Consider the following 16,100-nt stretch of genomic DNA (forward strand, 5'->3'; position numbering starts at 1 on the left):
AAAATAGATCTACATTGAGACTTTTAAGCATACTTCTAAACAGAAATACCAGTTGCTGGGTAATCAGTGAACTTATCTCTACAGTGTAAAAAAAATCAGTTTTACCTATTACAGTTCTGTGCTCCTCATCACCCATTTTCAGAGGCCTGCAACAACAGCGGAGGCATTGCTGTGCAAACAAGCTGTGCTTGTGGCTGGGTGAAGAATTGTCTGGGTTGCTGGGCCCAGGGAGGTGGTGGATGGAGCTTTATCCTGCTGGAGAGCAGTCACCAGTGCTGTTCCTCAGGGCTCAGTGAGGGGTCCAGTCCTGTTTAATATCTTTAGCGGTGATCTGGGCCAGAGGACCGAAGGCTCCCTCAGTTTGCAGATGACACCAGTTGTGCAGGAGTGCTGATCTGATGGAGGGCAGGAGGGCTCTGCAGAGGGAGCTGGGTAGGCTGGATCAATGGGCTGAGGACACAGCTGCAGGAGGTTCAACAATGCCCGGTGCCAAATCCTTCCCCAGGGCCACAACAACCCCGGGCAGTGCTCAGGTGGGGAAGGAGTGGCTGGAAAACTGCCCAGTGCAAAAGGATTGGGGATGCTGCAACACAGGCTGAAGATGAGCCAAGTGGCCACGGTGGCCGAAGGCATCCTGGCCTGGATCAGCAATAGTGAGACTGGCAGGAGCAGGGCAGGGATTGTCCCCTGGGCTGGGCACTGGTGAGGTCACACCACCAGTGCTGTGTCCAGTTCTGGGCCCCTCAGTTGAGAAGGGACATTGAGGGGCTGGAGCAAGTCCAGAGAAGGGAAATGGGAGCTGGTGGAGGGGCTGGAGCACAAGTCCTGTAAGGAGTGGCTGAGGGAGCTGGGGGTGTTTAGCCTGGAGAGAAGGAGGCTCAGGAGAGACCTCATCACTCTACAACTGCCTGAAGAGAGAGAGACAGGTGGGAGTTGGCTTCTTTTCCCAAGCAACACCGAGAGGGGACAAGAGGAAACAGCCTCAAATTGTGCCAGGGGAGGTTTAGATGGGATGTTAGGAACCATTGCTTCACTGAAACAGTTGTCAAGCGTTGGAACAGGCTGCCCAGGGAAGTAGTGGGTGGTGTCACATCCCTGGGGTTATTTAAAAGCTGTGTGAATGTGGCACTTAGGGACGGACAGTGCTGGGTTAACAGATGATTCCATGATTTTAAGGGTGTTTTCCACCAAAAAAATTCTGTGGGTCTGTTCTAGTGCTGGTCACACAGGTTTTGTGTGCCATTGAAGGGGTGCCCTGCTTAAACCATAGGACTGAAGTGACTTTAGATGTTTTACCTTTTCCTGTGTGCCAAGGACAGTATTACAAAAGGCATTTCAGGGTTCTGAAGTAGCTTATGGGAGCAGTAAGATTGTGATATCTTATATTGAATTTTGATGAGCCTTTCTGATGCAGGTGATGAGGCAGTGAATCCTGGCTGCAACAATGGCTAGTGGGAAGGAGCAGAGAATTTGGGAAGTGTGTGTTAATGCTTCCCATGAATATTCCCAGCATCCAGTGATTCATGATTCAGATGTTTACTGAGTAAGAAGTGGTATCTATTTTTACTGACATTGAAAGGGTTTGTTTTTTTAAATAGGAACAATCTTACAGTAATTTTGGTAGCTTACAAATTATTGCAAAAAGAAGACTTGGGCCAAACATATCTGTAGTTGAGCAAGTTGTCTTTGCAGGTAGAAGAAGAAGCTTCTTATCTCTTGTAAAAATGTAGGGTTGGATATTAGTTGAAATTCAATCAAGCATGATGTAACAGGATGAGCTTCAGCACTTGAAGAGGGAAGCTTTAGCTGAATTTAAGAAGCAAGCATTAGAGTTGGGTAGCAAAAGTGTTCTTCAAAATAGCTGCATTTAATGTTTAACCATATTTATCCTGATTTCATCTAGCTTAAATTTCCCAAGCTTAACTTTTTTGATCAGACTCCATGACTTCATGAAGAACTCAAAATGAATGTAAAAATACTTGAAAGCAGGTATTTCATACCCCTACCTCCTCCAGACATTTGTCTGCTCCTCTGTCTTCTCCATCTTCTAATGATGCATTACGGGACAACTCTACCTGCTTGGTCTTGCTCAGTCTGACTGAAAAGTGGGTGGTGTGATGGACTACAGCTCCTACAGACTCAGTTTCCTGCAAAAACACAACACCATTTAACACAGAAAAGTTAATTTCAAGTATCAAGGACTGATTCACTGTTTGGATAATTCATCTTGCAGTTCAAACCTTTCCATTGTCTGTAGAAATACTGATGGGTTTGCAGGCTAAATCATTGAATTGAATCATAAATGGTATACTTAAAAAATATTGACTCACGTCTGGTGTTCAAATATTACATGAAATTCTGTTTATGCCATTACTGTCAAAATACAATTGGAGGTCATTTTTGTATGTTTTTTTGTTTTGTTTTTGGTAAGCTATCCCCACACAGCAGTTGTCTGTGGTTTTTTAATAGTTTTTGTTGGGTTCATTTTTCAGTTTCCTAGTATCCTCTTGCTCTATTAGCTGGAATGGATCTGAATTACTCAAAGGTAGAACCTGAAATCTTATTGTCAAGTTGGCTTATTTTGGAAGCCACAGACATGTTTTACCTCCACCTAGCAATGGAGTTAGGCACTGCTTGTATATTCCAAAGTAGGATTTCAATGTCACAGCTTGCATTACTTCATAACACTGAAAAGTTTCATGAGTAGAAGTATACTTAGGCACCCTGTCCTTGCTGATCTGGGGCTGGGGAGCACCATGTGTTTGACACCCTCCCCAAAGCTGGCCAGCTGGACTTTGCCTGAATGTGTTTTGTAGTCTCCAGCAACACCTGGTGGACAAAATTGTTAACTGTGCACCGAATTTTTGTCTTTGAACTGCTTGTGTGCTGATCTGACACTCAACCCTGATTGTTAGAAGGCATTGTCCTGTTCTGCAGCAGTGACTGAGCATTCTTGCCAGCAGTAGCTCAGGTAAGATTGTTTTCATTGGTCCATCCCCAGTCACCCCTTTGGTTGTGTAGGCTTGGAAAAGGCACCCTCACAACGTGTCTGTATCTGTGGTTTGGCATGTAATGTGTGCATGTGTTTAATAAACCCTTCCCTGTGTGCTACCTACAAATATCCCTGCTGTGACTGGGCTTGAGGACCTGGGTCTAAACATGGCCAGCAGGGACAAATCAGGGCTGAGCCCTCCCTTCCTGCAGTGAAGGCTGGACCCCTCTGAGGCAGCACTGTCGAGGTTCTCAACTCCAGAAACATGGCACAGAGAAAGCAGGAGGAAACTGGGCAGGACAGCACTCAGGAAACAGAGCTCCTGCTTCTGGCTGAGAGTTGGAATTGGGTAGAGATTCTATCTCCCCAAAGTATAATGGCATTGGGCTAGGGGAAAGGGAGGTGCCCCAAGGAGAGAATATTGCTGGGCCTAATTAAACAGGAAGCAATTTATTATTGTTTAACATGTTGCTCAGAGATCTGAGATTGTACACGCCTAAAAATGAACTTGAGATTCTGGATAGTCTTGAAGAAGCTGAAGCATTGCCTTCAAAGATCTTCCTTTTGCCTGTCTTTTGACTGCCTTACAATACACAATATGAGCATTTAGCATGACATCTGAATTATCATGCTGGTCTAAAGTGCTTTCTCTTTGACTCAAGATGAAAGCGGAGTAAGTGGCATAACTCTGAATAATGACCTCCTGTGTATCCCTCAGGCTGCTGCCAGACAAGGGGGCTAATGGATATAAAACCTTATGCACGGGAAGATTCTACCTGTTCAGCCTACATCCTGATGGAGATCTTATTCATCTATTGATTTGCAGACAGCAAAAGGCACCACTAATGAAAGTATTTTAGGCAAGATGTTTCACAGGACAGGGATGGGGGGACAGGAGAAACACCTGCTATTCTCAACCTTTAGTAGTGTCACCAACCTTAGGTGATGTTTCTGCCTCTACAGCTCTTTCCTCTTGCCTCTTGTAATTCTCACCTACTTAGATTCAGGGCAGAATCTCCCCCTGTATTTGATCCATGCCTTAGCACATGGGATTTTTAAGTCCTTTTGATCTTGTGGACATTGGGTCAAGGCTGGATTGATGGGCTAAGGCCATTGTATGAGGTTGAACAAGGCAAAGTGACAGGTCCTGCCCTTGGGTCACAACAACCCCGGGCAGCGCTGCAGGCTGTGGGCAGAGTGGCTGGAAGCTGCTCAGGGGAACAGGACTTGGGGTGCTGGTTGGTCCACGGTGGCTGAACATGAGCCAGAGTGGGCCCAGGTAGCCAAGAAGGCTGAGGGCATCCTGGCTTATGTCACAAACACTGTGGCCAGCAGAGCCAGGGCAGTGATTGTTCTCCTGTACTGGGCACTGGTGAAGCCTCACCTCCAGATCTGTAGGAGCTGAAGGAGCTGGGGGTCTTTAGCCCAGAGAAAAAGAGGCTCAGGGGAGACCTCATTGCTCTCTGCAACTGCTTAAAAGGAGGCTGTGGCCAGTGGGATCAGCCTCTTCTCCCAGGCAACAGCGACAGGACAACAGGAAACAGCCTCAAGCTGCTCCAGGAGAGGTTTAGTTGGGACATCAGGAAGAACTTCTTCACTGAAAATGTTGTTAGGCACTGGAACAGGTTGCTTAGGGAAGCGCACCATCCCTGGAAGTCAAAAAACATGTGGATGTGGCACTGAGGGAAATGGTTTAGTGGTGAACAAGGCAGTGCTGGGTTAACAGGGGTGCCTAATAATACTGGAGGTCTTTTCCCACCTTAACAATTCCATGATTCTAACTGACTGTCTTCTACATTAACCCTGCTTAATAGCTTTTTCCATTGGCTATGTCACTTTCCAGCTTCCACCCCAAAAGATGGTATCAGAGGGTTACTGCAGCACACGTAAGACTGAATTTCTTCTTCGTCTCTGCAGGTAAGGTGTCTGTGGTATTTTGTTCTCTATGGTGACACCTGTAACTTGGTGAGAAATACCTTATCAGCTGAAAATGTAGAGTAAGATGTGTGTTACCAGGGAGGAACTGAAAGGTAACCTAATGTTTTACCTCTACATTATGTTTGTTTTCTGAAGTTTAAATAAAAATGCATGTATTGTGCACATATGTATAAATAGTAGAAAGCAATAGTGAAATAGGTGTGCCTTGCTGTAATCCCTTTAAAGATGGCTATGAAAGTCTTAGAAGTGAATGGAAAATTCTTTTTTTTTTCTTTTTTTTTTTTCCCTAGGAGACACTAAACTGCCATTCTGATTCAGCATCTGCTGCTGCTTCCTTTTTCACCTAAAAGTACTGGAGTATTTTAAAATAACTAAAAAGACAAATTTCTCAGATGGCTTGAGAATTAGATCATGCTATTATGTCAAATATACTTATTGCTTTTTACACTCTCCCCCAATGTTTCCTTGAGATATTTTATGGCAGGAGCAGTCTATTCAGAAACGAACACACTGATAATAAACCCCAGCATTTGCTTCAGTTTTATTTTCTCCTGAAACATTGCTGTGAAGTGGCAGATATTGGAAACACAGTATGCTGCAAAGTTGCCTTAATGGTCTTCAATTTCTGTTTGCTTCCATTTAGTTTTCCTGTGGAGGATGAAAATGACTGTTCTAGCCAAGGCTGGGAAGATTTTCCCTGGGCTAACAATGAGCAGGGAACTGAAGTGCCGGAATTCTTTCCTTTATGTCAGTTTAACTGACTCAGTGGCATAAAACAAAATTAGTAACGGTTCAAGTGTGTAATCTTTCCTCTGGTTAGAACTTCCCTGACAAATACTTATTATTTGGCTAACAAGGAGTAATTAAGCCTCTGCAAAGAAGACCAAGAGAAAAGTGATTGACCCCTCAAGGCTGAGCCTCAGCAGGGTCCAACTAAAGCTCCTTCCTGAAACTGAGTCACTCTGTGAGACCGAGCCAGTTTTCCCTCCCCTCACTCATGTTTTTAACTGTGGTGAGGAAACAAAATTAGAATAAGCAGAGATTTTACATGAAGTTCTGAGCTCAGACAACTTTCAGGAAAAGCAGAAGTATGTGAAGTTGCATCAGAATTTGCTTTTGTACCAGGCAAGCAATTTAGAGTTTATGTAGTGCTATCAAGGGTTTCTTCGTTAAGTGTGATTGCTGTTAATTAATGGTTAATGGATTACATGTCAATCTTATCTTCAAAGGTTCAGAATGTAAAGTCTTTGGTAAGCAAAAATCCAGATTAGCATATCAAAATAAAAGGCTTCCTTAAATAACTCACACTTTGGGTGTGGATGCAGTTAGTCCTGTAACTTTGTTAAAGCTATTTTGGGTAGGCATAAAAAACAAAGGTTTCATTCCACAGTAAGTTTGCCTGAATATGAACTTCACTTTTAACTGTTTTTTTCTCAGTTAGTTCAATCCTATAAAAACACGGAGGATTTAACTATGAGTATAGCTATATAAAATCATGTGCTAGGTTTATGCACAACTTGTAAGAATCCTCTTGATTAACCTAGCAAGTGCTGGAGCAGCTGGGACTTGTATAAACCACTCATTTTAATGAAACATTTAAGCACGGACTGCTAACCTAGTGACCTGAATGGGACTATTTATATTCTGAGTGGAAAACAAATCCTCTTCTGGCAAAGGATTTTAGCATGTCATTTAAATCAGGAGTAAAAGAAGCCAGCAAAAAGGATGAAGAGAAAATGAAAAGCAGCACACAGGGTTTTAGTGGTTTTTTTCTGGAAGTTTTTTTTGGTTGGTTGGTTTGTTGGTTGGTTTTTATATGTGTGGGTGTGGTGGGGTTTCATTGTTTTCTACAATTTGTGGGGCATTTCGTTTGCATTTTGTTTTTATACTCTATTGTTTTTACCAAAAATCCAAACTGCCAAAAAAATCACTGAACTCTATTCAAAGCAGAGATTAAGTCCCTGCCATTAGAAGATTCATGTGTGAACCACATAAATTGCTTTTCTTTAGTGACTTTTCACAGAATCTAACTGTATTTTAATGCACTTTAGGAAGGGTCTTCTGTGTTCACTGGTGAACTTGTGGGTGCTCAGCTACCAACTTACCTGCATATACAAAAGTCTCTTTTCTTCTAAAGTGGAATAGGTGTCTTCTAATTGAAGAAATGCTAGTGTATTTTAAGATGGCAGATGTTGTTTCTGGTAATAGTAACAGCTATAATGTTAGCAAATCAGATTCATTAGGAAATTTTCTCAAAATAATTTTTTATGTCAATCATATAGTTCAGAGTATCCATCATGAGGAAAGAGCATAAATGATTACTTGTGGATGCCAAAGTCATGAATAAATTATGGAGCAAAAGGTTAGGAAAAAGGAGGGGGGAAAGGCTGTTATTAGGGTATGCTCAGTGAACAAGGCAAATTGTGTTTGGCAACTGACTGTGCTACTTGGAGACTATAACATGTCTAAAGAATAAAAATCTGTGGATGATTCTAGTCTGCATCACATACAGAAAACCAATCTTTTGATTTATCACCTCTGAGAATTAGAATTACTTCCTGCAGTGGGCTTTGCAGGGCTCATCTGCCCTGCTCCTGGCCAGAAGCCCGCTGTACCTGTAGAATCAGTGGTCCATGCAAGTTAGGCCTGTGACTTCTCAGCTTGTGCTGAGCTTTGCTGTCTGTCCAGCCTGGCCTCCAGGCCCACAGGGGACAAATTTCCCTGCCTGATAGTGCCACAGGATGTTTTGGGCTGGTCCTACGTGGTACCTGCAATGACAACCCCTGCATGCCCAGCACTTCATCTGAAAATGGCAGCAAAGGGCTCTGATGTGAACATGTTTTATGTTTGGCCATAGAAACAATGTACAGAGTTGTCTCCTTGTACAAAAATCCTGTAATAACCCGAATGACCAAAATGTAAATTTTCCATGGGCAGGATCTGTGTGACGTGCTGCACCTGGTTGATGCTGGACAGCCCACAGCTCCTGAAGGAATGTAAGGTTATCTACACTGCTCTCTCTATTATAATGTGGGCTGCAATAAATGGTATTTTAAGTGATACTTTAGAATCTGAGTGCCTTTCTTACTGGAATCACAATAAACCAGTAACACCTGGTACAAAACGGTTGTCAAACTGCCAGAACTATTTCATTTTGGGTGCTGTTTTTGTTCTGATGATACAATTGACTGAAGACTAAAATTGGGAAAACCCTAATTTTTTTTTCCCCCTGATGTTTATTATGTACCTTGAGTTTGGGTTCTTAATGGTTCTGTGTGAAATCCATGAAAACAAAACCTTCAAGTGATCATGGGCTGTGTTCTGTGAATGATAGTGTTTGGTGTGGTTAGAGAGAGACAGAAAAGTGTGAACTTTTCTGTCAATTGCAGGAAATAGTGCATGCAGGAGTCCTATTTCTCAGCCTCTGTCAGTAAGTGTTAGAGAGTTTTGTACCTTCTAAGACCATGCCCATCATCCCTCACTTCTTCTCCCCCATTGTCCCTTTCTGCAAAATCAGCTCACAGTGTTGGCTCCTGTTTGGGCTTAGGGCTCCAGTGCATTTGGGGTTTGGATCTTGGCTGTGTTGCTGACATGATTTATAGTATCTGCTGCTCAGACAGAAATGCTGAAGACACATCAAGATGTACAAAAAGGCCATTCCACATTTTCTCTCCCCAAAACCAGTATGAAGAGGTATTTTTGGCTAAGTAGACCGACCAACACAGCACTTAGACAAAAATATAGGGACTCCATACATGGAAAAAAGACCATTGAGATCACCACACATACATCATAAATAATTATTTGCTTTTCCCACAACGTGCAGAAGAAATGATGCATAAATTTATTTTGGCTTAATAATCTCTGTTGAAGTCCTTGGACAGCTGCTGCCCTCACCAGAGCTTATTCCCAATGCAGAGCATTAAAGAAGACTTAATACAAAAAACCTACCCCAAACACCCAATAACTCTCAAAAAAACCTTCAAACAACACAACTCCTTCCTCTTGGTCACATTTTGTCTGGCTTCTGCTCTGGAGGTACTGGAGCAGGAGGTTTGTTTCGCTGTCTCCCTGCACTGGCACTGCACTGCACTCTCTCCAGCTGTGTGCAGCTTTCCTCCCGAGCTGTTCCTGGGGAAGAAAAATTCCAAGAGGAAAACTGCTCTCCTTACTGTGAGGTACATCCTGCCTGGAACATTGGACGTGAGACTTTCATAAATTCCGTTCACAGACTGTATTCCTGTTCTTCAAAACGCCACAGTTTTCTAGGGGGGAATTATTTGGAAAGCCAGAAAAGCATCGGGCTCACTGATATATTCACGCCAGCCTTCATTACCATGTAGTGCTTATTTTATCTACCCAGCAGCACACCGCAATGAGAAGACTTTCATTTACTATCTCAGCTGGGGTGAAACCCTGAACGGTGTTTTAACTGTGCTGAAGAACACTACAGCGACCGATGTTAATTTATTCCCCCACGTCTCAGCGAGCCATCAGGAATAAACTGGAAGGGTTAACACCCTGCACTTGTCTGTTTATCCTGGTTAGCCCAAAGGCGGCCGGAGCAGGCGGCGCAGGGGCGCGGCCGGGGCGGGGCGCGGCTGCCGGGGCGGCGCCAGCGGGGCCGGGGCACAGCGGCGGCGGCGGCGGCGCGGCCGGCAGCGGGCCGGCCATGGTGGGGCTCAAGGAGGAGCTGCTCAAGTCCATCTGGCACGCCTTCACCGCCCTCGACCTCGACCGCAGCGGGAAGGTCTCCAAGTCGCAGCTCAAGGCAAGCGGGGGGCGGCCGGCCCGGCGGGGAGCGGGGGTCGGTCCCCGCCGGGCGCTGGGGGACACGCACACCGGCACTCGCTGCCGGGGCTCTCCCGGGCGCTGTAAATCGCGTTTTCCCCACCCTTCGTCCCACGGCATCGCTGTCCCTGCGGGCCCCGGCCACCTCCGCCCCGCGGACCTGTCCCGGAGCCCGGGCAGGCTGATTTTCATTCCGCTCCGTCCTCCCCGAGATGTCAGCGCACAAACCCTTGTTGTGCTTCTGGTCCGCTTTCAACCGCGTGTCCTTGCTACCCTTTCTGGCCAAAATCTTTTGTGGGGTGGCCACAAGGTCCCATCTATAGGGGTTGGCTGCGTCCAAGTGAAATTCACAGCTTGCCAAGGGGAGAGAGAGGTTCCACAGTGCCCTCTTATTTGGATATAAACAGGAGAATTAGTCAAGAGGCTCCAACTGTGCCATTCTTTCCTTAGCTTATACGCTGAAGTAGTGTTTGTGCTCTTAAAAGAGCTCTCAGGCAGCTCGCTGAATCCCGTCCCATCTTGGCCTTGCTTTATGGGACCGTCTTGGCCTGGGAATAATAGCAGGAATCCGGCTAGATAAATATTTTGAATAAGAACGCAACACCTGTTGACATTCGAGACTGTGGGTCCTTGTGCTGGGGCTGCCGGGGCCGCAGCAACTCGCCGAGGTCTGCGCGAGTTGTGGCATCAGCTCCACGAGCGACAGCGCCGGTGCCGTGGGTGCTGTTCCCGAGCGTGGCTGGTCGCTCATGGACTTTATTTTTAGTATTATGTAATGAGGGTCCGGAGCTGGCAGCGTGCTTGCTGCAAGCTGCCTGTTCCTCTTCTCCTTTTCTTCCGCCGGGGTGGTGGGGCCGTGAGACAGAACCGAGCTCGGGCAGCCCTGACTGCGGGGCAGACGCCGGACCTGGCTGTGACCTCCGGCTGAAAACGGGTGCAGCTCCCGGGTTTTTCACAGCGAGTGTCAGTGAAAGTCAGTGTTTGTGTTCCAGCCTTGCAGGATGAACTGAAGCAGGTTGTAGAGAAGTTTGTTTTATTTTTTTTTTAATCGTCCTGCTTTTTATAGGAATCCTGTCACGCTACCTACCACACCTGGTGTGCTCCATGCACTCACCTCTGCAGATGTGTCGCCGTGGAGGCCAGTGCAAAACTGGTCCCCAGGTGCTGGCCTGAATGAAGTGGCTAAAGAAGCTGCCAGTGTGCTGGTGGGCTGGTACAGTGTCCTCAAAAAAAGCAGGACTTTGCGCTTTTTGTGCAGTTCTGTCTGTGACATAAAGGCTCCTGTGGGAAGTGTCAGGTGGAGGATCTGGGAGTGCAGAAACAAATCTGAAATGAGGTTCCCACCTTCTCCTGTGGTCACCAAGAATTAGTTTTCAGGAGGGTGTTCTTACATAGACTTTTTGTGGTAACTGCTGAATGTGGTGTGAAACTGATGGTCCTGCTGGCGAGAAAAGGTGTGCAGGGTGGCAGTAGCCCCACATGGTTAAAAAAGGGCAGGTAGGACAGCAAAAGAGAAGTTCCTATATGATAGAGGTAGGACTGTGATGCCCTTAGATGGTACTTCCCAATGAAATGTTTCCCATCATCATGAGGAAGATAGAGCGCTCCTGTAAAATGGAGCAATGATGCTTGGAGACCAACAGGTTAGTAGAGATCTATGGCATTAGAAAAATATGCTTAATGATGGAGTGGAATGGCTATTTTTAAAACTGATAAAAACCTTTCTGTTTTGTGAGAATGGCAGTGCTGTAAGCTACTGAACTCTTCCCTTCTCAGTAAGAAAATCTACTGGCCATGTGTCTTTCATGTGTGTAATCCAGTATAAGGTGGTGCCATCACATTGCTGGGACATTCCTAAGGAGAATATGTTTGGTTGTTAAAGGGAGTGATTTTTAGTTACTCTGCCTAGAGGTGATCTTTGATCCCTCCATAAAAATAAATAATTAACTTTAAATACTATGAGAAAAATAAATATATGTGTGTGTGTGTTCTGTAGTTGAGGCCCTACTGTGAAGGGCTTGCATCACACATTTGTTTTCAGTAGATCTAGAGCAGATGGATGGAGGTGAGTCAGTTTGGTCTGTTTCATAGTCTGGAGAAACAGCAAGTGCTTGAGGGCAAAAATGGGACTTGCTTGGAATAGTAAGGATGTCATGAGTTGTCTTTTATTTGTATCTTTTATATATGTTCTGAGCTGCTGAGAGAGGAGACGGTCAAATCAGTCCTCTGTGTAATTTTGAATATTGTCTTCTTCCAGTATGCACTGATTTTTTGTTTGTTTGTATGGGTTTGTCTACTATCTTTTCGATTTCAGAAGTTCTACTGTCTTCAGAAGCTCTAGTCTTAAGAAGTTCTACTGTTATGCTGGCTGCTGCTCTTAGTCTTTTTTTCTACATCAGCAGAAACTTTGGTGTATTCTGTTCTTAAATTACAGCTTTAAAACTGGACACAGTCATTGTTTTGCCAGTGTGTTTTTTGGCACGTTCAAACACTGATACAGCAAGGCTCAGGTGTAGGGTCTGTGTACACAGTTACAGCTGCTGCTGTGAGTCCAGCACAAGCTATACATGCAAATTGCTTCCTTTCCTACACTTACATCCAATTTCATCTTTTTTACAACCTGCAATTTTAAAATTAACTTGTTTTAGAAGTTTCTCTAAGGTACCAGCATTAAATCCACTTTTTAACTGTATCTTGAAACACTGCAATTTTAAATACAGTTCTACTTGACAGCCAGCAAAACTGCTTGTAGGGTGTGTGTATATGACTGGATCCCGGAAAAATCCACCAATTAGTTTTTACACACTCTCTGGAAGCTCTTCCACGTGTTGCTTTGTGACTGTCTCTCTTTAGGCAGTGGGTTTATTTTGGTGTTCTTGTTTCACATGCTGCATTGGGGTGTATTTTCTGAGTCTTGGGGTCTTGGACTCCTGGATGCTATCTGCAGAATGTGGATGGTGAGCCACATGTGAAAATACTGTCACATTCAGGCCTGTATTATAATTTTGGATGACCAAAGCTACTTGTCAGGCTTTGAAAATTCATACCCGTCTGCTCTCATATCTGGGGTGTTACTGGCTTATTATACCTCTTACATTTGCTTTGCCTTTCCCCTAGATGAGAAGTTGGTGGCCTGTGGGAAGAGGAAGAATGGTGTAATCAGGGGTGAGAGGGGTGGTCTGACCACAGAGGAAGACCTTGAACAATGCAGTGAGGCAGGGGTGGGAGCCTGGCCGGACAATCGGCTTTGTGCAGGGCAGTAGGAAATTAGTCACTGTGACTCACGGGACGGGGTCCTGCTCCGGGGCTCACAGTGTGTGTGGCAGGGTAGCCACGAGCGCCGCTGTCACTGAGGTGTGAGGGAGGGATGCTGTTGTGCCAGGAAAGCCCAGGCAGGCTCTAGACTAAAGCAGGGAGCTTGAGGAAGTGACAGGGCCATGAGGCTGTGCTGGAGAGGAGCAGCTCCCAGTGGATCAGCAGCCTGTTGAACCTCGAGCCAGCCTGCGCCCAGGTAGCCAAGGTGGCCACTGGCATCCTGGCCTGGATCAGCAATAGTGTGGCCAGCAGGGCAGGGCAGGGATTGTCCCCTGGGCTGGGCACACCCCTGTGAAACCACACCTCAAGTTCTGGGCCCCTCAGTTTAGGAGGGACATTGAGGTGCTGGAGCAAGTCCAGAGAAAGGCAACAAAGGTGCTGAAGTGTCTGGAGCACAAGTCCTGTGAGGAGCGGCTGAGGGAGCCGAGGGTGTTCAGCCTGGAGAAAAGGAAGCTCAGCAGTGACCTTATCACTCCACGACTGCCTGAAGAGAGCTTGTAGCCAGGTGGGGATTGGGCTTTTCTTCCAGGCAGCCAGCAAGAGGACAAAAGCTTAAGCTGCACCACAGGAGGTTCAGGTTGGACATTAGGAAGAATCTTTTCACAGAGGGGCTGATTAGATATTGGAATGGGCTGCCCAGGGAGGTGATGGGGTCTCAGGAGGTGTTGAAGGAAAGACTGGACGTGGTACTCAGTGCCATGGTCTGGTTGACATGGTCGTATTTGGTCATAGGCTGGACTTGATGATCTCAGAGGTCTTTTCCAGCCTAATGAATTCTGTGATTCTGTTTTGTCAGGGAAGATGTAGAAGAAAGGTGCAGTACATGGAATATGTTTACAAGGAGCTCTTCCTGAGGGCTGGGAGCCCCAGGACACAAAGGCAATTCACTTGTCTACTTGGGCAAATGCAGGCGGACACCAGGATGAGACCAAGGGGGATTATGCAGATAATGAAGGCAAAAGGAAGGGTGAGGTTGTTGAAAATGGTGATGAGGGGTGTGCAAGTGCCCAGGGATGAAAGGGGCAAATGAAGGAATGGGAGCTGATGTGGGTGAAGGGCACAAGTATCAAGAACCTGGGCTGGTGGAGGCTGGGTTGGAATACACTCATCCAGCTGGGAAAGAGGCTGCTGCAGTAACCCTGACTTTAAATAATGAGGCTTCAGATGGGGTATGTGCTGCCTGAGAGGATGAGGAAGCTGGACCTTGGGGGTGTGATGATGCAGGATATGGTGTGTGTACAGTGTACCCTGGATGAAAAGACCTGGTGCTTGTGACAATGATGCTACTTTTAACACTGGTCATAAAAGAAAAAGGGAAAGTGCTCGTGAGTAGCCTTATTTTGGCTGGCTGTCTGGCTGCTGACATGGATGTTAGGGAGAGATGAGCCAAGAATGTCTTGGAATGAATTCACATGAAGCCACTGAATGGAGCTGTCGGGATCTGGGATGCCAACATTTTAAAATTTGAAAAAGAAATGGGGAGTGGGAAGACCCCCCTGAAAGATGAAAAAAAAAAAAAAGAAAGAGAAAACTACCAAGAAGCTGACAATAGCTGCTGCAGGATTAGTCTGCCCCGGTAATGCTTCCACTGTCACCTGGGCCACATTTTTGTTACTGAGCAGTAAGTAGTCTAGCAGATCCTCCCTGTCTCTGGAGAAATGCAGATCACTTTTATGAGACATGGTTAAATGAAACTACTCAGATGATAATAATTCAACACTTGCTGAAAGTTTTGGAAAATGGGAATTCAAGAGGGGAGCAGCTCTGGCAGAGTAGACCTAAAGGTAAAGCAGCATGAAACAGGGCATAATAAAGTAAATCCAAAGTCTGTGATGACCTTTGGCATTCAGCTTGCTTGTATTTGTATTTGGAACAGAACGATTCCAGTGTTCTGGTGATGGGATACCAGCAGGCATCTTTCTTAAAAACTTTTCCTTGAAAGTGAAGGAGTTGTTGTGCCTGGAGTGCACTGGTGTCATGAACCCCCTGCAGGCTGCCTGTGCTGTCTCAGACCCCAGTTTGGAGACCCCCATGTGCTGCAGCAGAGATGAGTCTCTGGGCTTTGGCATGAAGGTAAATTGTTAAACGTGGCATCCAGAGCATGATAAATGCGGAAGCAGAAAGCTGCCTAGCAGCCCTGTTGGCACTGGGGGAATAATCCTGACTGGTGCAAAGCTTCCTCATGGTTGATGCAGCTTCTGCAAGGCAAGGTGATTCTTTTGCACCCTTATTAATCTAGTGCTCAACTACTTGTTGTTTTTTTTTTTAATTATTAATTAACATAGAGTATTTTCTGGTCCAGATAATGTGATTTGAGAGAACAAAACCAAACCAAATGAGTCCTTAGGGCAGAATTTTTCTGGCTTACCCTGCACGTGAAGAATTCAGCTGGTGCTTGGCTGCGTTACAGAACAGCAGCTTTGGCAGGCGCCGAGGAATTTCCTGAGTTATGAAAAGAGAGGACTGGGCACCAGAGAGATTGCAGATAAGGCAGATCTTAGAAAATCATTGAAAGTGGAATTCTTTCCTGGTAAGTTGGTCACTTGATGTGGAAAGCACCTAGGTTTCTGACAGGCCAAGCACAGCAAGAATACCAAAAAAGGGAGTAGACAAATATGTAGAAAGGACGTGATAAGAAAGTATTTTATCAAGACTTTTTAATTTACTTTGGTAGTAAGCTGAAAACAGTCATGCTTTCAGAATATTTTTATTAACTGAGTATTTTTTTAGTTACAGTATTAGCAAGTCAAGTGTGGTTGGAAACCAGTGATCATCTCTTTCTTTCTCTCAGAAATTCAAGAATCCCTCAGGCTTCTATAAATAACAGAAGAAGCCTTAAATAGAAGGGGAAGCACACAAGATAGTACATTCCCCCAGCCCCATATGTAAATCACGTGTACTCAAATACTTGATCTGGTTGGAGACAAGGATGGATTGAAGTGAAATACACTGTTGATGGAGAGTGGTGTAAAATGCTTCTAAATGCTCTTTTGCTGCTTTAGGAAGTGCAGCTTTTGTTGTGCTATGGCTGATGCTGTTGTTTAACTCTTTATTTCTCATTAGC

At 45.3% G+C, this 16,100-nt stretch overlaps 1 protein-coding gene across 1 annotated transcript in view; it reads left to right on the top strand.

Annotated features, from left to right (window-relative positions):
* Nucleotides 1-9,554: 9,554 nt before the first annotated feature.
* The window catches only part of SWAP70 (switching B cell complex subunit SWAP70), a 35,910-nt gene continuing 29,364 nt past the window's right edge, over nt 9,555-16,100 (top strand). Inside the window, exon 1 of the mRNA XM_021529474.3 lies at nt 9,555-9,701. Coding sequence (XP_021385149.1) covers nt 9,603-9,701 — 99 coding nt within the window. The 5' untranslated portion in view covers nt 9,555-9,602. The remainder of the gene's footprint in view (nt 9,702-16,100) is intronic.

The sequence above is a fragment of the Lonchura striata genome, chromosome 6, assembly GCF_046129695.1.
Source record: "Lonchura striata isolate bLonStr1 chromosome 6, bLonStr1.mat, whole genome shotgun sequence".
Classification (NCBI taxonomy): Eukaryota; Metazoa; Chordata; class Aves; order Passeriformes; family Estrildidae; genus Lonchura; species Lonchura striata.